Source organism: Dasypus novemcinctus, unplaced genomic scaffold (genome assembly GCF_030445035.2).
Source record: "Dasypus novemcinctus isolate mDasNov1 unplaced genomic scaffold, mDasNov1.1.hap2 scaffold_157, whole genome shotgun sequence".
Lineage (NCBI taxonomy): Eukaryota > Metazoa > Chordata > Mammalia > Cingulata > Dasypodidae > Dasypus > Dasypus novemcinctus.
The window spans coordinates 244,362-271,351 of record NW_026688157.1 but is presented as its reverse complement, the minus strand read 5'-3'; the positions used below and the strand labels follow the sequence as shown (position 1 = coordinate 271,351).

General features: G+C 43.0%; 1 protein-coding gene across 3 annotated transcripts in view; it reads right to left on the bottom strand.

Moving 5' to 3' along the window:
• Positions 1 to 25,833, bottom strand: part of SFMBT1 (Scm like with four mbt domains 1) — a 191,524-nt gene extending 165,691 nt beyond the window's left edge. The window contains exon 1 of one of the 3 annotated variants that reach the window (XM_071213612.1): positions 25,584 to 25,833. In XM_071213612.1, coding sequence (XP_071069713.1) covers positions 25,584 to 25,833 — 250 coding nt within the window. The remainder of the gene's footprint in view (positions 1 to 25,583) is intronic. The other 2 variants (XM_071213613.1, XM_058292609.2) reach the window with 2 other exon arrangements.
• Between the last annotated feature and the right edge of the window lie 1,157 nt (positions 25,834 to 26,990).

Below are 26,990 nucleotides of genomic sequence, written 5' to 3'. Positions count from 1 at the left end.
ATCAACAACCCAGCACCTTTCTATGACAGTCTCCAACAACCACAGCTTAAGCACAAAGCAACTTCAGAAGAGAATAAAATCATTTACACAGGCAGGAAAAATAAGTAATACTTGCTTAAATTCAAACTCAAGATTTTTTCCCTAAAAAAATGTGTGTGTGTCTGTGTGTGTGTGTGTGTGTGTGTGTGTGTGTATAAACATAAAATTTCCCATTTGGGAAGCAAATGTGGCTCAAGTGATAAGGGTTCCACCCACCACATGGGAGGACCCAGGTTCGATCCCTGGGGCCTCCTGGTGAAAAAAGAGGAGAAAGTGTGCCTACATGGCAAGCCAGTGCCTATACAAGTGCCCTCATGGTGAGCCAGTGCCTACGCAAGTGAGTCACACAGCAAGATGATGATGCCGCAAAAGAGAGACAAAAGTAAAGCGCAACAGAAACCAGAACTGAGGTGGCACAATTGACAGGGAAACTCTCTCCATATCAGGGGTCCCCAGGGTCAAATCCTGGTGAATCCTTGAGGAGAAAAAATAAGAAGAGAAGGCAAAAAGAGAAATAGATACAGAACATAACACAGCGAATGGACACAGCAAGAACTGCAGGGTGGGAGAGGGAAAGGGGAGAAAATAAATAAATAAATCTTTTTTTTTAAAAAACTTCCCATTTAAAACATGTTTAAGATACAATTCACTGGTATTAATTATATTCACGATGTTGACCTAGCATCACCACCATCCATTATTAAAACTTTTTCATCTTCTCAAAAATAAACTCTGGACCCATTTAGCAATAATTTCCCATTCTTACCTTCCCCAGGCCTGGTAACCTCTAAGCTACTGTCTCCACTGTCTATGAATTTCCTTATTCTAGATATTTCATATAACTAGAATCACACAATATTTGTCCTTCTACATTGGCTTATTCACACAGCATCATGTTTTCAGGGTTCATCCACGTTACAGCATGTATCAGAACTTCATTCTTTTATGGCTTAATCATATTCCAATGTCTGTATATATGACATTTTGTTTCTCCATTCATCTGTTGATGGACATTGGGCTGTGTCCACCTTTTGATTACTGTTAATAATGATGCTATGAACATTGGTAAACAATTATCTGAGTCCCCAGTCTTCAATTCTTTTGGGTATATACCAAGAAGTGGAATAGTTGGATCATATAGTAATTCTGAGCTTAACTTTTTGAGGAACAACCAAACTTTTCCAAGCAGCTATACCATTTTACATCCCCACCAACAAACAACACTGAAGGTCCTAATTTTTCCACATCCTTATTAATACGTTTTTTTTTACATTTTTTTTCTCTCCCTTTTCCCCTACCCCCCAGCTGTCTGCTCTGTGTTCATTCACTGTGTATTCTTCTGTGACCGCTTCTATCCTTATCAGCGGCACCAGGAATCTGTGTTTCTTTTTGTTGCGTCATCTTGTTGTGTCAGCTTTCCATGTGTGCGGTGCCATTCTTGGGCAGGCTGCACTTTCTTTCGTGTTGGGCGGCTCTCCTTGTGGGGCGCACTCCTTGCGTGTGGGGCTCCCCTACGCAGGGACACCCCTGCGTGGCAGGGCACTCCTTGCGTGCACCAGCACTGCGCATGGGCCAGCTCCACACGGGTCAAGGAGGCCCTGGGTTTGAACTGTAGACCTCCCATGTGGTAGGCGGACTCCCTATCCATTGGGCCAAGTCTGCTTCCCCTCATCAATACTTATTTCCCATTTTTGTTGTTGTTTGTTTTTCATAATGGCCATCCTAGTGGGTGTGAAGTGGGATCTCACTGTAGTTTTGATTTGCATTTCTCTAACGACTAACGATGCTGAGTATCTTCATGGGCCATTTGTATACCTTCAGTGGAGAAATATCTATTCAAGGCCTTTGCCCATTTTTTTAATCGGGTTATTTCTCTTTTTCTGGTTGAGCTGTAAGAGTTCTTTATATATTCTGGACACTAGATCCTTAACAGATACCTGATTTGCAAATATTTTCTCCCATTCTTTAAGTTGCCTTTTCACTTTCTTGATAATTTTCTTTGATGCACTAAAGTTTTTAATTTTGATTAAATCTAATTTACCTATTTTTGCTTTTGTTGCTTGCGCTTTTAGTGTCATATCTAAGAATCCATTGCCAAATCTGAAGTCATGAAGAGTTTCCCCTATGCTTTCTTCTAAGAACTTTATGTTTTTAACTCATATTTAAGTCATTGATCCATTTTGAGTTAACTTTTGTATATGGTGTGAGGCAAGCCTCCATCTCTTTTTTTTTTTTAACATGTGGCCATCCAATTTTCCAGCCCCATTTGTTGAAGAGACTATTTTTTCCCCATTGGATAGATCTGGCACCCTTGTCAAAAGATATATATAGGTTTATTTCTGTACTCTCAATTCTATTCCATTGTCTGTATGTTCTTCTAGAATTCTGATTAGGTAATATGTCTCTCTAAAGCAGGACTTACAGAATACTAAATACAAATGTCCAAAGGCCAAGATCCCCACCCCTTAAAGTCACTCTTCTCAAGGATTCCTCACTGTATTCCAGAACTTCTCTATGGCAGAAGTTAAATGTGACTGCTGTCAGTGGTGAAAAGGTGAACATTAAGCCCTCTTTTACTAGGTGACACAAAGAACAGAAGAAGTTCTTTATTATTTATTATTTATTATCTGGAAGTTAATTTATTTTCTATAAAAATGTCCTAGTCTATGGGGAAGCAAAATAATAAAAGTTTATTTTTAATTTGTTTGAATTAAAGAAAATTATTTTTAAATTGTATTAAGAAATTAGGGGGAAGTAGATTTGGCTCAACTGACAGAGCATCCACCTACCACATAGGAGGTACAGGATTCAAACCCAGTGCCTCCTGACCCGTGTGGTGAGCTGGCCCACGTGCAGTGCTGATGCATACCGATGCGCACAAGGAGCGCTGTGCCATGCAAGGGTGTCCCCCACAGAGGGGAGCCCCAGGCGCAAGGAGTGCGTCCCCACAAGGAGAGCCACCCCGTGCGAGAAAAGTACAGCCTGCCCAGGAGTGGTGCCGCACACACAGAGAGCTGACGCAGCAAGATGACGCAACAAAAAGACACACAGATTCCGGGTGCCGCTAACAAGGAATACAAGCAGACACAGAAGAACACACAGCAAATGGACACACAGAGAGCAGACAACTGGGGGGGGAGGGGAGAGATAAATAGATCTTTAAAATAAAAAAGAAAGAAATTAGGAGACTGCAGAAAGCTACAATTTTAAGAAACTGATTATATCCTTACAGGTGAATCAATAAATACAATGAGATAAAAGCCAAACCATGAATGATCTGGTTTATTTATGTTTACAAACAGGACAAGGATTATCCTTAAATAAAAACAATTAGCATTAAAGTAATCCAAACAAACTTGAATGAAAGTTTATGGAACATAAATTGCTCAATTCATCAAAAACATGATAATCTACTCTCTGAAGATATTTAACATTAAAAGACCTTAGAATTTCAGTTTCTAAGTAAAGGAAAGAGGATTTGAATTTGATAAAATGAAACTGGTTTAATTCTAAATCTGTAAATGTAATCACAAGCATAGGCTTTCTTTTCTCTTTTTTTTTTTTTTTTGTGGGGCTGAGAGTGGAAAGTGTGTGTCGATTTGTCAATGGGAGGGGTTTCTTGGTCTATCAAGTATCAAGGACAGATCTTCACAGCAGATACTCAACCCGAATCCCTGGGCCACTCTTTATTTTTTGGGGGGGGGCGTGGGGGGGTGGGCGGTATACTCTTTTTTATGACAAATATTCCACATCCATGGCTCCTGTCAGAAGTTCTTTGAGACAATGCCATCAGTTTTGGCCAGTCAAAGAATGGAGTCATCTGATTCACCCATCCTATGAATGGCCCCACAGATGGCATAGGTTTTAAACTGGCCATTGAACCTGCCTGTGACCTTGTCCACCTCGGCCACATTCATCTGGATGGACACATGGTCCTTGCCTGGGCCACTCATAACTGTAGCCTAGGGAAAGAGAGAAGGCGCAAGGGGAACAGGTACCAATTCCTTTCCACTATTTTCTCCCTCAATCTTGAGAGTAAAACTATTGTTCAAAAATAAGGTTATTAATGACAGATTCATGTAAATAAATCATGAAGAATACTGGACAGAAATACAGTTAGCAATCTACAAGTATATTTAGATTTTGGTATCCCTTTCATAAACTAAGAAGAGAAAGAAAGAAGAGAAGTAACACGATACTGGCATGAGTCTCGCTAGGGATGATTTGGGGAGCAAATGGGAGTAGTACATAATAGGAAATACTATTAGGAGATACTTGTCACATCCTAGAACCTGTAAATGACAGCAGAGTCCTGTGTAACCACTCTGTAATCAGATCAGGAGAGGCCAAATGTGATCCTTTAGGTGACAGAAATCTAATCTGGGACACAATTGAGCCTAAATACAGATTTACTGAACTCACGGAAATAAGCACTTAATCATACTACGAGATCATGGCCACAGTGAAGATATGTTTCCTGTCGTGTTCCATTTCTGGAAGCTGAGAGTTCAGTTTTGTGGTTCAATACATGGGTATGACTAGGCTAAGTTAGGATTTAATTCTTTGCTTTCCTATGTTTCACTCATGATTTATCTTATGTGTGCTAACATTTGGTGTCAGCTCAAACTACTCAATTTAATTTATCCTACATCTATGTTTATCTTTACACATGAATTAAGTAAATACTACCTATGATGGATAGTATATGTTGGTACTTAGCCCACACCTTCTCTTCTAGACTCTCCCTTGAATCAAGAAGACTGAAATCTACATTTCCCAAACCCCTGGTCAGCTGTGCTCCCATTAGGTTTCTGGCAGCTAAACTGGGAAGAGTACAGATTCCTATTTGGTGGCAGGGACCTCCAGCAGGATCAGTGGAAAATGGGGGTTTGTGGGCTCTGGGCACCACCACCTCCCCCCTTTTGCTTCTCCAGCTCTTCCCTCTGTAAGTAATTCCTAGAATTACAACCTCTTTTGATTGAACACCTGGGATGGTTTCCTGACCAGACAATGACTGATAGCCCAACAAATTCAGAATTTTTATAAACCACAGGCCAGGGTAGGAGGCTATGCTATGAAATATTCATGCATGCATTCAACAAACTTTTACTGAGTACTACTAAAGGCCAGACCCTGTTCTCAGTGCTGAGGTTACATCAGTAAACAACACACACACAAATCCCTATGCTCAAGAATCTTAAATTTAGTGAAGAGGAGAGATAAAATATAGGATAAATAAATAAAATACATAGTGTATGTTAGATAATAAGTGATAAGGAAAAATAAATAAATCATAAGCAGGGATATGAAATGTTGGGAAGGGGTTGAAATGTTAGATAGAGGTTGCTGAGGTGATTTTTGAGAAAAGACCCCAAGGAAGTAAGAGAGCTAGTCATATGCATATCCTCAGAAAGAGCACTACAGGTAGAAGGATCAGCACGTACAAAGGCCCTAAGGAGGGAGGCTCCTTGGTATATCAGGGAGTAGGAGTCCTGTGTCACTAGAGCAAAGGAAAGGAAGGAAGTACCGGAGGTGGAGAGGCCAGGCCCTGGGAGCCTTCAGTGGCAGATGCTGAGCAGAGGAATGACATCTTCTGACCTACTGCTTAACAGGATCCCTCTGGGTTAAGAGCAGACTGTAGGAGGCAAGGGCAAAAGTCGGGCAATCAGCCAGGAGGCTACTGCAATAGTCCACATGAGATCTAATCATAGCGGAGACCAAAGTGGTGGCAGTGAGTATGCTGAGAAAATTATGAATATATTTTGAATTCTTATCTGACCCTTAAAAAGTCAGGAGCTGGTCCGTGAATCTTGTTGAAATTCACATCAACAGAACTTTCCAGAGAATTCTACCAGGTGACAATGAAATGGCTTTAGCCAATGATAATTAAATAATTAACAAATTACAGTAGTCAATATAGGGGAAAGCTAATGTATAATATGCTTGGGTTATAAAAATATTAATATTTTTATAGAAATATTAAAGAAACAACATAAATGTAGAAGTACCTATAAAGTAAATTCCATTTTTATCTAACTGATATTAGAGATAAAGTATTACCTTATTAACTCTATTAGCTCTATTTCACAAAGGAATAAAAGGTACTATATGTAAATTTTCTAAAGAGCAATGAGGAATTATAGAACTAGAAGAAACCTAGGAGTTCTATTCCCTTCCCTTTGGGCCCAAGTTAATAAAGCCCAAAAATAAATATATTTTATAAATACATTTTAATAGTGTAACAGAAGTATTTCTAAAATGTCTTTACTTTCCTGAACACAATTTAACTTTTCCCTGATAACTCCAGCCTCTTTAAAGAACCGTTATGTCCAGCCCAGGTATAACACTGACCTTTGCTAACTGCTGCCACCCCTATGCAGCCCTAACAGTCTCTACTTGACTCCCTCCTGGCTGAGTGTCTGATCTACAGAAAGTTGGAAAATAATTAAAAACCATACATAAACAAAAGTGAGACTGGGTAAAAACCAAAGAAGAAAAACAAGCAGCTTTGGTACAGGAGCTTTATAACAATTTTGCCAGCACCTGGAAGCCAATTTCGCTTGCTCACAGTTTTGGGCTATGTTCTGAAGGGCTAAGATTGTCCCCAAATGGATGGCTGAAGGTGACATAGGTAAGTCTTTTTGAAAAAGTTCTACTTCAAAATGCAATTGGGGAGCAGATGTAGCTCAAATGGATGAGTGTCTTCTTCCCACATACAAGGTCCCAGGTTCAATCCCTGGTACGGTACCTCCTAATAACAAAAAAAAAAAAAAAAAAAACACAACTCTCACTGGGGAGGGGATGTAGCTCAGTGGCTGAGTACCTGCTTCCCATGTACAAGGTCCTGGGTTCAAACTCTAGTACCATGTTAAAAAAAAACGCAATTAATCACTTTTGATAAAGTGTAAAATTTAAAATTACTTAAGAGAACTTAATTTTCTGATAAAATATTAACACTATAAACATCACCACATAAAAAGCAAGGCAATTTTTTCAAACAACAGTTTTAAAGTATAAGCAGAAAAACAATAATAAAAGAGCACTTCATTTCTTTTAAAACTTGCTACCCCAACAAAATTCTCCTGTAGGCTAACATGAACTCAATTTTTTGTCCTTTTCCTACCATTCTAACAAAACTAGTTTAATTTTCAAATGTTAAGGTTAATCTGTAACAAAAATGATAGACTCAAAAAAAACCAGTGCCATACATCAAAATACCAAATAACTCACATATAAGCAAGCTCTTGGTACAATGAATCTCCCTCCTCAGTATTTAAAAGAGCAAACAGGATAAACATAATCTAAATTTAAAAGTTTGGTGTCCATTCAGGATAATTCTTCCCAAACTGCATGTTCATGGCCAAAAGTTAACAAATTACCCTGCATCTTCACACCCTGACTGCTGCCCACTCCAGTTCCAGGCCAATCCCTGTGGGCTTGCTACAGCTCTAGATACAGGAGCCAGAGATTACCATGGCTGATTCTTTGCTCCCTCTACTAGTCTCAAAGAGGAAAAGGTAAAAGGCACCTCACCAAGGTTAAATAGCAATGTTGGGAGGAGGCAGCACTAAAGAGAAAGGCTCGAAAGAGGATTTTAAAAGGAAAACTTCAGGGTTATTATTTTACCTTAGGCCTTTTCTCCATTAAAAACTGAAATAGTCTAGCTTATTAGAAATTCTTAGACTAGCAATACAAGATATGAATAAGTATTCAGGTATCACTCACTCCCTGGACTTTACACTCCAAAAACTCTATAGACGTGTTGGCCCCTGTCCATACACTGTCAAAATATCTTCCCTAAGCACTTTGTTCCTTTCTGACACAAGCTCTTCTGTCTCTTATCCTGGTACTATAAGCTTCTCCAGGACAGTATTTACTCACTTCATATTCCCTCAATCCCTAGCACCAGTGCTTTACTTCAGAGCTACTAAGCCTTTGCTAAATGAATTTCTATTGTATCAGAGCCAAGTACCTCCTATTCACTAATGAGAAACAACAATACAACTTTCTAATGCCACCATAACATTCCTGCCTCTAAGGGTACTGCCATTTTCACAAGAAAAGGAACTTCAGGGCGGGCGATCTGCCCCGAGGTCAGCACCTGTCTGACAGCCTGGTGTGCACACTAGCCAGCCACAGCCACCTTTTCCTACAAGAACCAATGCAAAGAACATGGGAGAGCATTAAAGCAGAGTCCCTGTATAAATCTGTTGGGCAGTAGCCACAGGCAATTGCTTGCTCTTCAGTACTCTTCAAATCCTCCAACTAAACATTTAACTAAACATTTTTTCACACCACTGTTTCTCCCACCTGTTCTCTGATCATTAGATGGTCCCACATGCCAGGCTGCCCTGTTGTTGACAAATCCTTTCATAAAGTGAAGGATATAACTAACTCTAACTGCCTGTTGATTTCCATACTTCTTTTTCTCAGACCGTTTCTTTGAGAGCTCCATAAAACTTGTGTTTTTACAAACAGTATGATCCTGTTTCTCAGCCACAAGTCAAACTCTACAAGTCACACCATTCTGTCTGCCTTCATAGGTCAAAACTACTCACTAGAACACGAAATAAATAGCAGTAAGACCACAGAAGAGTAAATACGCTGGACTCAAGAAAGCTCTCGTGGCTGAGAGTCCTTGCAGGAAAGTGCACTGGTGCTCACCAACCTGCCTACCCCCGGCTCAGGGGGCACACTCTGAGCAAGGAACAACTGTCATGGGTTAATGTACTACCGTGAACAGTTACACATTTTTTTTGAGGAAAGTATTTTACAGCAGATGGCAGTGTGCCCGGGAGATACTGAAGAGGGTATTGAAGTATACTCTGAGAGGATATTTGGAAGTTCTTCCAACAGAAGATATACCTAAGAACTAGGACTACTGATCTATATAACACTATAGGGTTCAGCTACAGAATGCCTCAAGATTCCACACTCAGTTTCTCTAAAAATTACTGTACTGGAACTAGAGCCTCCTATTTGAAATTTCTTACCATGTAGCGCAGTTAAAAATCAGCTGTAATTTTTTAAAAAGATTTATTTATTCATTTATTTCCACCCCCGCCCCATTGTTTTTGCTGTCTGTGTTGTCCTCTCATTTTCTCTTCTCTAAGATTCACTGGAATTTGATTCTGGGGACCCCTGATACAGAGAAAGGTTCCCTGTCAATTGTGCCACATTAGCTCCTGGTTTCTGCTCTGCTTTACCTTGACTCTCCCCTTGTCTCTCTTTTGATGCATCATCATCTTGCTGTGTGACTCACTTGTGCAGGCACTGGCTCACCACACGGGCACTCATGCGGGCACTGGCTCACCACACGGGCACTCATGCGGGCACTGGCTCACCACACGGGCACTCATGCGGGCACTGGCTCACCACACGGGCACTCATGCGGGCACTGGCTCACCACATGGGCACTCATGCGGGCACTGGCTCACTACATGGGCACTCATGTGGGCACTTGCCCTCACCACGTGGGCACTCATGTGGGCACTGGCTCACCACACGGGGACTCATGCAGGCACTGGCTCACCACACGGGCACTCATGCGGGCACTGGCTCACCGCACAGGCACTCATGTGGGCACTTGCCCTCACCACGCGGGCACTCATGCAGGCACTGGCTCACCACACAGGCACTCATGCGGGCACTGGCTCACCACACGGGCACTCACGCAGGCACTGGCTCACTACACGGGCACTCATGCGGGCACTGGCTCACCACGCGGGCACTCATGCAGGCACTGGCTCACCGCACGGGCACTCATGCGGGCACTTGCCCTCACCACGCGGGCACTCATGCAGGCACTGGCTCACCGCACAGGCACTCATGCGGGCACTTGCCCTCACCACGCGGGCACTCATGCAGGCACTGGCTCACCACACAGGCACTCATGCGGGCACTGGCTCACCACACAGGCACTCATGCGGGCACTGGCTCACCACACGGGCACTCATGCGGGCACTGGCTCACCACACGGGCACTCATGCGGGCACTGGCTCACCACACGGGCACTCATGCGGGCACTGGCTCACCACACGGGCACTCATGCAGGCGCTGGCTCACCGCACAGGCACTCATGCGAGCACTTGCCCTCACCACGCGGGCACTCATGCAGGCACTGGCTCACCACACAGGCACTCATGCAGGCACTGGCTCACCACACGGGCACTCATGCAGGCACTGGCTCACCGCACAGGCACTCATGCGGGCACTTGCCCTCACCACGCGGGCACTCACGCGGGCACTGGCTCACCACACGGGCACTCACGCGGGCACTGGCTCACCACACAGGCACTCACGCGGGCACTGGCTCGCCACGCGGGCACTCACGCGGGCACTGGCTCGCCGCGCGGGCACTCACGCGGGCACTGGCTCGCCGCGCGGGCACTCACGCGGGCACTGGCTCGCCGCGCGGGCACTCACGCGGGCACTGGCTCGCCGCACGGGCACTCATGCGGGCACTGGCTCACCGCACAGGCACACATGTGGGCACTTGCCCTCACCACGCGGGCACTCACACAGGCACTGACTCGCAGCACATCTGCTTCCCCCTCAATTATATTTTAACAATCCAGCTGTATTTCTGCCAATGAACACTGAAAAATGCAAAGAAAATTTCCAGAAAACGATATAATTGTTACCTAACCTGTGCTCTTGCAGTTTTCTCAAAACCAAAACACAAAGATGAATTACCTAAATGATAATAAGAAGCATGCACTCAGGCCTTGGGGCTTTAAAGGCACTCGGAACACCTGTATAGTCTTAGGACATCTTCAGATGCTTCAGTCTCCCAAATATCAGGTGGAGATTATGCCCACACCACCTCTTCTGCGACATGGGGGAGGGGAGAGAATGGAGGTAGTGGAAGACGCTGCCTGACTCTACCTCTAATACCTCTTACTCTACTCTACTGTACCTAGTTCCTCTGCCTTCTGCACCTTGGTGGGCAGGGAGTGGGTAGAGAGAACAGTGTGCCTTTTCAAATACATTAACTTGGAAATAAACACTTGTAAGTTTTAATTTATCTTAAACCAAGCATATTCAAGTATCATGAGCAGCAAAAAAACTGGAAATAACCCAAAATGTACACCAATAGGGAACCAAGTGAATAAATTATGGTGCATCCATATAATTGACTACAAAGCAACCATTAAAGAAATGAGGCAAAACTATATATATTTGGATATAACCAAATTTTAAAAGAAAAAAGTGCAAAACGATATGTAAAATATACTAGCATTTGAGTTGGAAAAAATGTGGTGAACAAAGAAACATACAAATATATGCTTTTAAAAATAAAATTTTTTTGGAAAAATACAAAATCAACTGCAACTAATGGTGGCCTCCAGAAAGGACTAAGAGACTAGAAGGTCTCAAAAAAAAAGGAGTACATCCTTTTCCACTATTCAAAAAATAATTACCATGTAAATGTACCCCTGTTTAAAAATTAAAAAGGAGTACTGAAGGCTATGATGATGATAAAATGAAGCAATAGAACAAAAAGTGATGCCTGTTGAAAGCAATCTCATTTTTCTTAACTATCTCTAAATTCTCTGACACAATTTGAATTTAGTAGAACAACAGTGGGGAGTCTGGATAGTGGAGAGGTCATTATTACCCTTTTCCTTTAAAACCACAGTAACTTTCAATTTCTTGCCATAATGCTAAAATAATGCCACTTGTTTCTGGAACCAAGACATAAAAATCCCTTAAATGTCAGTAGGAAGGGGCTCCATTGTAACTGAAACTTAAAAGATTTGAGCAAATATATTTAGTCTACAACTAAAGTTCAATTACATTTCATATGTTAATATGATATGCTAATCATAATTTTGAGTAAACCGTTTTACAAATCTTTTTGTTTCTAAACTAACGAAGAACTTTAGAATTACTGAAGAATTCAAATTTCCTAAACTTACTTAGCCAAAAATCAGTTCAGTTAAAAAACTAGTTTTCCCATAGTTTTTCCCTATAGTTTCAAAATTGCCAAAAGTTCTCCATTTCCAAATTTCTAAGCAGGATTGGGGGCATGGGGGCGAGAGAGAAGATGGTAGGAAAGGCTAAGCCCATCCAACACTCTTCACCTCTGTGGATGCCTCGCGCTGGTCTCAGGGAGCTCATCCAGATACAATCATCATCAGGGCTCCCACTCAGCGTAAGAACACCGATTCAAATAACAATGGTGGCAGGAAAGCTGGCCGCTGGATTTGATTCTGAAGCTCAACCTGAGGTTCATACACCTGCAAATAGTAACAAGTTCTCATCACACCAGGGCACAGAAAGTAGAGCTGCCCCACCTGGCACCCACATAGAAGCAGACTGCATAATGCCTCTTTGTAACTACTACCATGAAAAGTACAAGTGACTTGAGCAAATGCACTCCAATTTAAGTTTTACTAAAAGAGAAATACTTGTCAAAGATCTAAAGCTGTGCTATTATCTTGGAAAAAGTAATATTATTATTAAGCCAATAAGATAAAGAAAATGAAGTTGAAAAAATATTAGGTTCAATTCAAATATTACTAACCTAAAGCATTAATTATCAATAAGGACATTCCAAGAATGTGATAAAATACTGGCTTCTCATTTAAAATATATATATATATATATATATGAGACACAGTACTAAACTAAAAAGCTCTGGAATTAAATAGTAATTCCTAGATCACTTACAAGTTGGCTGTTTACTCATATCTCCATTTAGTAATTATGTATTTGCCAGGCACTGTTCTTGGTCCTAGCAATGTCTTGGTGGTTAAAAGACAAACACGGTTCCTGCCCTTATGGAACATACTATTTCTCCCACAGGAACAATGCAGAGTACAAGGAGCAATACACAGGTTCTAAAATTCCCTACAGTTTGGTTTAAAACATTTTATAATAAATTTAAAATTGAAAAATAAAAATACTAAAATGAACTAAAAATGAATACTTTTATATAGTGATAAGTGCCAAGAAGAAAAGCAAACAGTAATGAGAAAGAAGTGCCTGAGGAGTGGAGGTAAGGGAAGTAAGTAAGTTAAGGGAAGTCTTCATCACTGAAGTGAACCTCAGTCATGAAAAGGAATTAAATATAACTAATTTATTGTACTTGGGGGCAAAGAAAAAAACAATATGACTAAGGCACTGTAGACCACTGTAAGGAGTTTGGATTTTATTCTTTTTTTTTTTTAGGGAGCACCAAAGATTGAACACAGGACCTTGTATCTGGGAAGCAGGTGTTCAACCACTGAGCTACTAAGCTACACACACTCCTGGATTTTATTCTAATTGCAATGGAAAGCCACTCTAAGCCTGGGAAGTGACATGATCAGACATGATAAAATATAATCATTTATTTAGAATGAAATAGATTTTCAGATAGAAACAGTGTAATAAATGATGGTGCTACAGTATGACTTCCATGACTTCTTCTGCTACAATTTATCTAATGTCTATTCTGTGTTAGGATGTATACAAGGTACCAGTGAAAGATAAAGCAAGGTCTCTGAACTTCAAGCTCAGTCTGGTAAAGCTAAGAAACACTGAACAAATAATTACAATTACAGTATTTATAAATGCAGAATATATAGACAGCTCTGAAAACCATGGGCAAAGATTAATTAATGTGGCCTGGGGTAGTCCAGCAAGAAAGACTTCACAAAAAACCTAAGTCTGACAGGACAAGCAACCATTTCCTTGGCGGAGGATGACCCTATGTGCTACACCCAAATCATAGCAAGAAACAAGAAAATTTAGATGCTACCAGGAAACTCTTTTAAAGTATTTATGTAGGATTATTAAGGTGGAATGGGGAGAAAAAAAAAGTGTTAACATATGTAAGTTGCCACTGTGACCTCCCAGGTTTTATACTTATAACAAGGCTCTATCAAGATAATTTTAATAATTTGGTTTCCATGCAATATAGTCTAAATGTCACTTCAACAAGTAGGTCTGTGCTCTATTAGGGGTTTATGTGTGTTACACCCATTGTGAATCAAGGTTGAAAACTTTTTTTTTATACCAACTATTTTGGTAGCCATTTTTATTGCCCCCCCTCAAGTTTTTATTGAAACTTTCAAACATATAAGAGATTTTGAAAGAATACTACAATGAACACCCAAATACTCTGCTTACATTAAAAAATTATTAAAATTTTCCCAATCTGCTTTCTCTCTGAATATGCACATATATGTACGTTTTATAAGCCATGTGAAAGTGTTGAAGACATCATATCACACTTCTAAACTCTCCAGCTTGCATCTCCCAAGACTAAAGACATTCTCCTGTATAACCACAATGACAACTTCACAAATCTTAAAAAGCAACAATTCCTTAGTATTACCTAATATTAGGTACAAACTTTTTAAAAATTCTAAGTTCAAAAGGGCTTTGTGGGAATCTAATTAAAGGAATTCATTTTAATAAACTGATCAATAAGATTTACTATTACTTATGTCATTATTTTTCTTTTTAAATGTAGTATTTTATAACATTTAAGAGAAAAAGCCCATCTTTTAAATTTGGGGGGGGGGGGTTAAGATTTATTTATTTTTATTTCTTTCTCTCCCCCCCCCCCAGTTGTCTGCTCTCTGTGTCCATTTGCTGTGTGTTCTTCTGTATCTGCTTGTATTCTTTTCAGCGGCACCGGGAATCTGCATCTCTTTTTCTTCCATCATCTTGCTGCATCAGCTCTCCGCAGCGCCACTCCTGGACAGGCTACACATTTTTCGTGTGGGGTGCCTCTCCTTATGGGGCGCACTCCTGGTACAAGGGGTTCCCCTATGCAGGGGACACCCCTGTGTGGCATGGCACTCCTTGTGTTCATCAGCACTGCACGTGGGCCAGCTCACCACGTGGGTCAGGAGGCCCTGGGTTTGAACCCTGGACCTCCCATGTGGTAGGCAGACACTCTATCCATTGAGTCAAATCTACTTCCCAGTTTTTTAAATATTAAAAGAATTGTAATCAAATATGACAAAAACTGTGACAGCAGTACATGAATGTTTGAAATTTGGAGAGCACTGGCTTAGTGGAAGGACACTAGGCAGAGAGAACATACTATTTGAACGGGTTTGCAGAAGGTGAGGGCTTTGGAGTGGCTGGAGTAGAAGGCATATGTGAGAGGGAGATGAGCTGGACAGGTGGTCTGGAAATGAGCTCTTCTAGGATTCTCTTTGTCTTCCTGAGGAGTCTGAACTTTACCTGCTGGCAGTAAAATTTTTACATAATGAAATCTATCTGGTCACAATATATTGGAAAGATTGGAAAAGAGGGAAGAGATGGGGGGAAGGGCAGACCATTTGGAGGTAATAGAACAAAATTTTTATTTTTCACTATAAATATTTACTCTACTTATATTATGGTTTAAATAAATCTGCTATACTGGTAAGTGAAAAAAACAAAAACAGTAAAACTAACCAGTTTACTTCGAATGGTCATGTTACAGAAATTCAACTGAAGAGAAAGATGTCAATGCGGACTTAGGTAAATTCTGAAAGGAAACCCCTGGGCACTATTGAAAGTTTAAGCATTTGATGGAGATGGCTTTTTTTAATAGAAGTTCTAGGTTCCAAAGTAGCTTTCCTTCTCCTTGGCAAGATTCATCAATGGCACTAATTTTATGCTTATCAGTCAACAATCAGAATAAAATTTTCCAAAGAAAAACTAATGCAAAAGAAGTGAGGTGCAAGAACAGATAAAGTAGTTTTCAAATATGCACAGTGCCCTCAGGGCAGTATGGACAGAGAATCACCAAGAAAGCTGTCCCAAGAGCTAGTCCCAGCCTCAGAGGAGAAAGATGGCAAGCGTGGAGGCCTAGCCTGCAAGACAGGATGCTGTTTCTTCCAACCCACCCCCCACCCCAGCAAATGAACTCTAGTTTTATTTTACATATTGGGCATCCTAGAAAGACTTCATTTGACCAAAGAGTTCCATAGCTTTAAAAATATTTGAAAACCAAGGAGTCAGAACTGCACATTCTCAAGACAGAGTTTGGTAATTCAAAAATAAGACCCTGCGTTCCACAGGAATGCTGCCAGGAAACAAAACAAATACCAACATGAGAAGGAATATAAAGGAAGACACCCAGGCAGACAAGCCTACTAGATGATTAGCAGCTTTTGGTTGAAATGAGGGGTTCTGTTTTGGATCTACGAATTCTGAGGAGCCAGTGGGGCAACCAAATTGCAAAGATCCAAAAGGCAGAAGATATATGGATCTGAGTCTAAGCAGAAAGATTTAGGAGAGCACAGGGACTATGTGATGTACAAATGTAGATGCAGCCATACAGAGAGAGAGAAACAAGGAAGGGTCCAAAAAGGTCACAGGAGGCAAAGAGAGAGGGGTCTGCCTTAAGATAGGGCCACCTGGAGCTACTGAGGGCCACTTCAGAAGAAGACCCTGAATTCAGAGCAGCCCACATCCAGGAGCAGAGAGAGGTGCAAGCTAGACTGCTGGAGGTGGTGTTTTACAGAACAGAGTAGGGCAAGTGAAGCAAAAGGGTTAGGGAAAATTGGTTAGGGAATGACTGACAATGGGTCCAGGCCTGGAGGACCTGGAACTCTGGGATAAAGAGGAGGTCACAATGAGGTAAAAAATGAGGCACAAGGAGAGTAGAGAAGCCACCTAAGGAGGCTATAGTAAAAGAATACCATACCAGAACCTAAGATTTTACTAGTAGAGCTGTTCTGGAAAGAGCTCCTTTCAGACAAAGCTAATAGGAAACCAAAATCAGGGCAAAGGTCAATGGTAAGAGGCAGAAGGAAGAGTGGGGGAGGGGGGGAGGTAGCTTCAGAGTCCTGTGGTGCCTCCAAGGCGCTGGGTCTGGCCGCTGGGTCTGGTCGTAAGAGTCATGGAGCCTTCCCAAAGCACTGGCTGCAGAGAATGGAAATTGTCTCTAGAAGGGGAGGCCGGAAGAGTCACCCCCACCCCCAGCACTTTGTCTCCCTCATCACAGCCACTCCTGGTAACAAGATCTGGCAACAAAGAGAGGCAATCAAAGCCTCTCTCAGTTCACCCAGGAGTACCTGTATGCACTTACACGAAAAACTAGTGCAGATGACAGCTAACAGCAGACCTAATTCTGTTTCTCAATTTGGGTACAGTTACCTGAATTGACAATAGTATAAACTATGTATATTTAAAGTGGAAATATAACGCATGATTGACAACCGGACAACTTATTTTAAAAGCTAAAGAAGCATCAAAGGATATTGTCAAGAAAATGAAAAGACAACCTACAGAATGGGAGAAAGTATTACCAAATCATATATCTGATAAGGGTCTAGTACCCAGAATATGTAAAGAACTCTTACAACTCCACAACAGACAAACAGCGCAATTAAAAATGGACAAAGGGGGAAACGGACGCCCAGCGTGAAAAGAAAGTGCAGCCTGCCCAGGAATGGCGCTGCCCACACTTCCCGTGCCGCTGACGACAACAGAAGCGGACAAAGAAACAAGACACAGCAAATAGACACCAAGAACAGACAACCAGGGGAGGGGGGGAAATTAAATAAATAAATAAATCTTTAAAAAAAAAAAAAAATGGACAAAGGATTTGATTAGACATTTCTCCAAGTAAAACAGACGGATGCCCAACAAGGTATGAAAAGATACTCAACACCATTAGTCATTAGGGAAATGCAAATCAAAAACCACAATGAGATACCACTTCATACTCACTAGGCTATTATCCAAAAATGGGAAAATAACAAGTGTTGACTAGGCTGTGGAAAAATTGGAACCCTCATAATTGTTGGTGGGAATGTAAAATGATGCGGCTGCTGTGGAAAACAGTTTGGCTGTTCCTCAAAAAGTTAAACATCAAATTACCATATGATCCAGCAATTCTACTTCTAGGTATATACCCAAAAGAAATAAAAACAGGGAACTCAGATACTTGTACATCAATATTCACAGCAGCATTATTCACAATATCGAAAAAAAAAAAAAACCACAAACAACCCAGGAGTCCATAAAAGAATGGAAAATACAATGGAATATGATTCAGCCATAAAAAGGAATGAGGTTCTGATACATTCTACAACCCGGATGAACCTTGAAAACATGATGCGGAGTGAAATAAGCCAGACACAAAATGACAGATATTGTATGATTCCTTTTATGTGAAATACCTAGTACAAGCAAATTCATAGAGACTGAACAGTTTAAAGGTTACCAGGGACCAGTGAGAGGGGGAAATGGGGAATTATTGCTTAATGGGTTTCTGTTTGGGCTTAAGAAAAAGTTTTAATAATAGATGGTGGTGATGGTAGCACAACACGGTATATGTAATTAATACCACTAAATTGTACACTTAAAAATTATTAAAATGGGAAGTTTCATGTAGTATATATATATTTTTACCAAAATAAAATTTTGGTAAAAATAAAAAAGTAAACAAAATAATAAATATTACATTAAGAGATCAAGGGGTTCAGAAGTCTTAATATATCTCAAATGACCACAACGGGGGGGGGGGGAGTTTCTCAAGCTTCTAGCTTTAGCTAGATGACCCTTGCACATTCTGCTCAACAATAAAAACAAAACCAGGGAAGCAGACTTGGCCCCATGGCTAGGGCGTCCTCCTACCACATGGGAGGTCCGCGGTTCAAACCCCGGGCCTCCTTGACCCGTGTGGAGCTGGCCCATGCGCAGTGCCCATGCGCTCAAGGAGTGCCATGCCATGCAGGGGTGTCTCCCGCACACGGGAGCCCCACGCGCAAGGAGTGCGTCCCATAAGGAGAGCCGCCCAGCGCAAAAGAAAGTACAGCCTGCCCAAGAATGGCACCACAAAACAGACAGCTGATGCAGCAAGATGACGCAACAAAAAGAAACACATGCTGTGGGGGGAGTGGGGGGTGGGGGCGGTGGGGTTGAATGGGACTTCATATTTTTTTAATGTAATATTTTTTTTAAATGAATTAAAAAATAAATAAATAAAAAAGAAACACAGATTCCCGTGCAGCTGACAACAGAAGCAGACAAAAAACACCCAGCCAATAGACACAGAGAACAGACAACTGGTGGAGGGGGGAAAGGGGAGAGAAATAAATTAATTAATTAATTAAAAAAACCAACCGAAGGACACCATATATTCCTGGAAAAAGCATCTTCTTTTTTTTTTTTTTTTTTAAATAAAGCAATGTCTCTTCTAACAATTCACTTAGAAATTCCAATTAGTATTTTAAAAATTAACGAACTGACCCTGGTACATAAACTGGACCTTTCAAAATATTTAACTGGCAATTCAAGAGGATGATAATATACAATGGGGATAAAATGGGATAAAAATGCCTAGGAACAACTATGTCTTGCCAAAGAAATTACTGTCAGAAAAACCTTCCTATGGCTAGGAAACAACTAACCATTGGTTTTAAGGCCCGAGCAGGAACTTAAGGCACAATAAAAACCAGGATTCACGCCATTCATTGTCATCTCTTTAAGGGTTGAAAGAAAGTCAAAAGCACCCTTGTCAAGAAGGGGGTGGTGGTGGGCGAAGAGGTGCTCTAAGGTTCCTACATCTGCTAATGAACAGAATTCTGGAAACTCATCCTACGTTTATTATACCACTACAGACATTAAAAATAACAATAAAAGAAAAGAAAATAATAGAAAAAACTCACACCTCTTTTAACCATTCTGAAAGTTTATAAATGTTCAATTCTCATAATCCTTAATTTTATCAAACCTGCTTTCTCCCCATCTATATTTCACAAATACAGAGTTAAAGTAATACAGCAAATTTAAAATATAAAGCATTAATTATGTGGCATCATTATGTAAGACACTGAGACTCTTTAAATACTCACTCACTAGTTTTCCAGTGAGTGAAATGTGACAAAACCTCAACTAACCAGAACAGCTGGGAAATGAGTCATTAAATAATCACGCTTTTGAGATAGCTAAAGCGTTTATTTACAATTTTGAACAAACAAACTCATTTGGTTGACTATTCTGGATAGAATGCTTTATAAAACATATATACATGTCCCTCACCCATTCTATGTGGCCTTTTGCAGTGACTCCTGCCCACATTGTAATCATCAAGGACTGCGACATGAGATGGTATCCTAAGACCCAAAAGGTTCGCTGTCCCTAACCAATGAGACCCAGACTGCAGCAACCTTCATTTTTATATTGTCTTCTGCCCTGTTGCCACAATCTGCTTCCCTCTCTCTTTCATTCTCATAACCCAGTATGTCAGAACTGTATCACTCGTTCTGCTGGCACTTGCAATGCTCTTTCAAGGGAACTGAGTGAGTTCTAATGGACAAAATGCTGTGACCTCTATTTTACCTGCTAAGGAAGTCTTTTAAAAGATGTATGTCCTCATTATTTACTACGTTCTAGACAGATGATATATTAGGTGTACCTGTGTTATCACCATCTAATCATTCCAAGAAGGTTATTTGATGACACAAGTAAAAATAGTATCTTAAAATAATGAATCCAAATTACTATACACTATTTTTTAAATGTAAAAAGCATTTTTTTACAGGAATTGATTCATAAGAAAGAACACTAGCAAAGATTCAGAGACAGGAAAACACTCTAGACTGGGTAGCCAATAATTGTGAAAAGAAAAGAAAAACTAATGGCAACTCACAGGCCACCCTACCACTAAGCAAATACTCCATAGCAGCCACCTCAAACACTTTTGTAAAACTATCCAGGGTATAAAAAAATAATTTGAGGTTCAAATCAAAGTGCTTATTGGTTAACACTATTAAATTGAATTTCAGCAAGAAAGAAAACCTGAGGCATTTTAATAATTTAAATTTCCCAACCCGCCTCATGCTGTCACTCCAAATGTGTGACTGTTTTGTATTTGCCGACCGCCAACAAACCACCTTCCATCTCTTGTCTAAGCCCCTCCCAAAATGCCATCTCAGGCCAGAACCCAGCCTTCCCAGACCAACTACTGCCCTATCATACCCCAAATTAGTCTAGTAAATACATTTTCTGTAGACTAAATAAAAACACCAAAAAGGAACAAATGCCATGCAGCATCTGTACACCAAGTTAAAAGCACCACTTTGTAATCTTTCCTTGCACAGTGAAGTGCTCTCAGTTCACTGAAGTTACTCAACTATCACACCACAAAGTTCAACAGGGACTTAAAATGAGGCTAACACAATATATAAACTATTATTTTGCTTTTAAATAAAGTTATTGGGTGATTGTTTAAAGACAAAGATGAATAAAGGTAAAAACACTCTTTTGAATAAAAGAAACTAGAAAGAATAATTATATAATAATTATATACAAATCTTCAGGTGCCTCTGAGTTATAAGCAAGGCTTACAATCAAATGTGTTAAAACTTCTGCAGTCATATAATTTTTTCTATTAATATAAGTCATATAATTTTTTCTATTAATATTTTATTGTCTTTGTTCTTATCTTCCCTCCCTCTTCTGTAAAATTTAAGCATGAATTTGCAACAACCTGACCACATCCTTTCTATTTTAAACCATTTTCCAATGGGGCAAGTACCACTTAAAGAATGGTAGAGTCATATCAAAATTCCACTCCCCAAAGTCTAATGGCTCAAAATCTCCCAGGTAACCAAAATCCCCAGAGGTTTTCATCCAAGTTAACTATGTATATAGAGAAATACTTTTTTCAAATACCAAATACCCCAGTTAGATAACAAATGCTAAAGAAAAATATCCAGTCAGAACAAAGCTGTACCTTTTACTGATAACATGTTCTTTAATTCTCAATCAAATTATTCTCAAATACTGGTTACCAGCCAAATAATTCCAGAAAGTCAAGTTTCAGGAAATTTTAACAAGATAGAAATGTTTTAATATAAAAAAATACCTGCCGCATAATAGTCTTCTGCTTTTTGGGTTGCATTCATTCACTTAATGTGACCCTAACATGAAACCATAATTAAAAAAAAAAAAAAGCTAATGAAGTTTGGACAGTTCACCTTTTCTACAGAATTTAGAGTCAAATGGTATCTGCTTCTGCACCATTGTTCTATAGCTAAGTCTCATCTAGTTATCACTGTGAACGTACAAGTACCCTACAGAAACAGCATGATTATGGAAAGGCAAAGGATTTTTAAAGGGAAAAATCAGAGTTCACAGAAAAACAAATATCAAAAGAGGAAATTCTCTTTCAGATGTATTTACTGTTTCTGATCTTGCATTTCTTTAGTTGCATCTCTTAAATATTTAACAATTTTTAAGTTAAATAATCTGGTAATGCAAAAGCCAAGAAGTAAAAAAAAAAAAATTTAATTTAAAAACCAGTGATTCAAAAAGAACTAAGCCATCAATTACTCTCTTGGCTAATGAGGTTGTGACTCTTGGGATAAAGTGACTAACTCTAGCTAAGCTGCTGGTGAGTGAAGTGGCGAAGTTGGTCACAAGAAGACAGAATCACTCAGAATCATTTCACAAAAGAAAAACTTTAAACTTCGTTGACTATCCCACATATATTCCTACCACAGGTCTTAGGGTATTCCCAAATTTTTTTTCACACAGATGTCCTTGAAGTAAAACCACAGGCCTCTGTGAGGAACTAACAAAAAAAAGATGTCATTTACAAAATCTAACAACTCTCCTTTAGCAGTAGAAACAAGAAAGGATACAAAAATATACTTAAAAAGGCATTTGAGTAAACTATATATCTGAATGTGATTAAAAGGGAAAATGTTAAGTTGTATATATGGTAGTAACTTAAAAAAAAAAATCCATGGAACTGCACTAAACAAACAGTGAACCCTAAATTAAACCATGGACTACAGTGAATACTATGGTTATGGAAATGTGCTTTCATAAATTATAACAAATGTACCACACCAAGGCAAGGTGTTAATAACACATGGGGTATATGACAGTCCTGTATTTTACGCATGATCGTTCTGTAAACCCACAACTTGTCGAAAAAAGGAGGGGGAGCAGCATTTGAGAAAGATAAATTGTTGCAGTACTTGCTTCAAACCCACCTTTCTAGAGGTCTTACACAAAAAGGTACCTTAACCATGTTGAGATAAAAAAAAAAATCAAATGACAATTCTTAGTTACCTTTTGGTTTTTGTTTTCATTGGTCTGGTTTTAACATGATAAACCAAATGAAGAGCCTACATATATAAATCATATTAATTTTTGTTATTTAAAAGATGTGTAAAGCTTTATACCCATTCTTTAATTCACTAAACGTCAAAGAAAGTCCATTTTCATATGTCCCTTTCTCAGCAAATTGTAGGCTTTAAGAAACGGATTCAACCTACTGACACCTTAAATGCTAACTTGTTGGGAACGTCCATGATTCATCCCTCAAACCTAATGTCTGTATAAATACCTGTATACCAAAAATGGAACGTAGCAGAATACCACACCTGCAAACAGGACTCTCAAGAACCACAGAGCCAAACCTGCAAAGTATTAGCTCAGTTAAAAAGTGACCTAAGAAGTCTCTCAGTTCAGAATTTTAAGTTGCTCTAGGCAGAACTAAGAGTCGTTATAAAGAGCATTGGGTCTTGACTAAGACACCCCATCCCTGGGTTTACATCCAGGTTTGAGGGAAAACTCCTCCGTGGTGATAGCAGTCAGAACAGTGGTTACCTTGTGGAGATGGGAGGGGGGTTTACGGAATGGGAAAGGATTCTGTTTTTACTGTTTACCCTTTGGCTAAAAATGTTCTATACTTGGATCTGAGTGTGGATATCCGGGCATATACATACGTACTCTTACGATCTTACTTGTTAGACCTCAATAAAAAAGTAAATTAATATCATTTTAAAAACACATTCAAATACATTTTAAGTGCCTTTGTTTGGATAAATTATATCATCATCCTGAATCTGACCAAGATGTTTTTTTCCCAATGTATTTTACTGAAGATGAGTATCGTGAGCACTTTTACACAGGCCTTTCAAATATGGAATGTGATTTTTTAAAAATAATTTATAAAAGTCACCAAATTTTAGAACTGAAAGTTCACTGAAAGATAACCTGTTTATCCCCTAATTGTGCAAATAGGGAAAATCAGCTCTCCAAGAGATAAGAAATGTACCCAAGATAGGGCAGCTAAGTCTCTGACAGCGGTGGTTAAGAGCAGTTTCCTGATCTTAGGCCACTCCCGTTTCCACCAGGCCGTTACTTTTCTGACACTGCAAACAAATCTGAACTCTGAATCTACCAGTGTGGCCTAAAATTATTCAAAATACCCTTTGAAACGCCAGGTCAAACAGGCCCCAAAATATCCTCAAGAAGAAACACACAGTCTTCATCCTCCCAAAGTAGTCGGTAAATTAACAATTACATTTTCAAGCACTTTACTATAAATGCAAAAAACAAGTACATCTTTAAGATGTATCGCAAGAGAAAAAGGCCAAAAACTGCCAAAAATCCATCCTGTTTCCTTTCAAATCTCTTTGATGGTTGCTTGCTTCTCAAAATTCTATCAATGCTGCTAGGACTTACCAAGCATCACTTGAGCCACTAACCAGCATTGCATTAAGCGACCCACTTGGACTCATGCCCGCTTGGTAAAAATCCTGTCCTTTGACACGTGTACCCTCCCTGTTCCCGATTATTCAAACCCAGAGCCCCACTTCCTGAACACAGCAAGACTGAAAGTGACCTGTGCATTACAGCTTAGTGTTTGACCCCACTCTGAACAGCTGATACCTCGTGAAAAACTTAATGTACAAATTTATTTCTGTTCTCAAAATGCTCCCGCTTTTCTGCTCCCCCACAAAGCAGGCCTCGCTCCTCAGGACAATCTGCTCGCCTCTCCACACCCTTCTTTTTTTCCAGGGTCCAAAACGAGACTTCAAAATCAGAAACCGAAACGGTCACGGACCTCCCGGGTGGCCGGTCGGGACTCTAAACAGGTCGGTGCGGGGTCGGGCGGCGGGTGCCCGGCGAGCCCAGTGCCCGCTCGCGCGCGGCGCGGGGCAGGCCCCGCAGACTTCAAACCGTCCGAAGCAACCGGTTGCGGCGGCCGCTAGACGTTTCGCAAGCCCGCGGCGGTCCCCTCCGCCCACGGAAGTTCGGCCGGACCGCGCGAGAGGCGCGGCCCCGGGCCCTGCTGCGGGTTCGCGCCCCGGCCCCGGAGCGAGCCCGGGGGGCGGGTCCGCGGGGCTCGGCGGGCAGGAGCGCCGGGCGCGCGGGGAGAGGCGCGTAGAGGGCCCGGCGGGCCGGGGAACTTGGGCGTCCGCCCGCGCCGCCGCCCGGCCACTTTCCTCCCGCGTCCCCCGCGGGCTGCCGCGCGCCGCGCCCGGGCTAACTGCCGCCGCCGCCGCTCTCCGCCGCGGCGAGGCGCCCAGGCGCGCTCCTGCAGCCCGGCCGGCCGGCGCGCGGGGACGTGGGGACGCGCTGGGCCGCGGGCGCGCGCCTCCCCCCGCCCCCAACGTGCCGCCGCCGCCCGTTGGCGCCTCAGCCCGCGCGCCCGCCGCCCGCCGGCTCCCGGCGCTTTTCCGTTGGCAAAGTTGCGCGGCAGCCTGAGGGGGAGCCGCGCGGCCCCCCCGGCCCGGCCCCGCTGCCGCCCCCTCAGGCCGCCGCGCGGGAAGGCCCAGCCGGCGGCCCCGCTTTTTTACCTGCCGGGAGTTTGCTCGCGCGCGCTCGCTCGCTCGCTGGCTTTTCCCCACCTCCTCGCGCTCGCTCCTTCTCTTTCTTTCTTTCCTTCTTTTCGCCTCCCCGCGCGGACGCTTTTTCCGCTCGCGCCGCCCGCGCTCGCCCGCTCGCGCCCTCCTTCCTGCTGGGCTCGGCGGAGCGGGGCGGCCGGCAGCTCTCCCCGCCCCCTCCACCCGCGCTCCGGCGGCGGCGGCGCTCCGCGCTCCGACTCATTCCAATATGGCACGGGCGCAGGGCGCATGCGCCCGCGCCCCCCCAGCCCCGCGGTCCTCCCGGCAGCCCGCGCCCCTCTCGAGCCGCGCGCGTGGCGCCCCCGACCCGGCCTCCGCGCGCCCGCCCGCGGCTCTTCCCGCCGTGCGGGCCGGGGCCACGCTGGAGGCCGGACGTCGGCGCGTGAGCCGGGGGTCCGGCGCCGCTAGCCGGGCCCTCCGCTCGCGCCCTTAGTCCGCAACTCGCCGCAGACTCCCCCGAGGCCGTGGCGGCCGAGCACGCGGCGTCGCCTCTGGTCCCCGATGGGGCGCCCGAGGCAGGCCGGCCCGGGCGGGGAGCCGCGCCCTCGGGGACCCAGCTGCAGCCGCGGTCCTGCTCGGACCCGGGAGGGAAGGGGCCCCGCGCCTCACCCCGGGCTGCGGACCGAGCTGCGGGGCCCCGTTGGCGTCCCGGCCGGGGTGAAGCGCGGCGCCGTCGCCCGCACGTGACCGCCCGGGGCAAGGTGGCGGGAGCGGAGGAACGGACCCTGTGGGGCTGGACCCCCGACGGGCGCGGTTGCCGCGGGGGGCAGCTGCGCCCGCCCGCCGGACCCACGCCGGGGTCGGCGCGTCCTCGCGGTTCTGGAACGGTACCCAGGGGCCCCTGGTCTGCGAAGCCCCACCCCCACGCCCGGCTCCTCCGCGGTCCCCAGGCTCTGGGGCAGGCGCCGTGTAAATGCGGGTTTTCCGTGCCCCTCAGGCCTCGGCGAGCGAGTCGAGGACCGCTACCCAGTCCCGGCGGGAGCGCCCGACGTCCCGCAGAGGCGCCAGGGCGGCTGCAAGCCGACCGAGGTGCCCGTGGGGGTCAAACTTCCCGAGCCCGCCCCTTCCCCGGGACGCAGGTGCCCCCGGAACACGCCTCCACCCACACCTCCCCAAAGGAGTTTCCGCGCCAGCGAGACCCGGGAGCGCCCCGCCAGACGCCCGGGCCCGCGGAGGAGGGCTCCGACAGGACGCTGGAGGCTCCTGCGGTGCAGGAAGGAGGAGGCGCCGGCCCTGGGAGGCCATGTGGGGCACCCCAGAGTTCCCACGCGGGCTCAGGCTGAGGCGGAGTACCCCTCCTTACAGACAGACTTGCTCAAAGTCACGCTGCTTCCTGATTTTGAATCCAGGTCTTTTTTT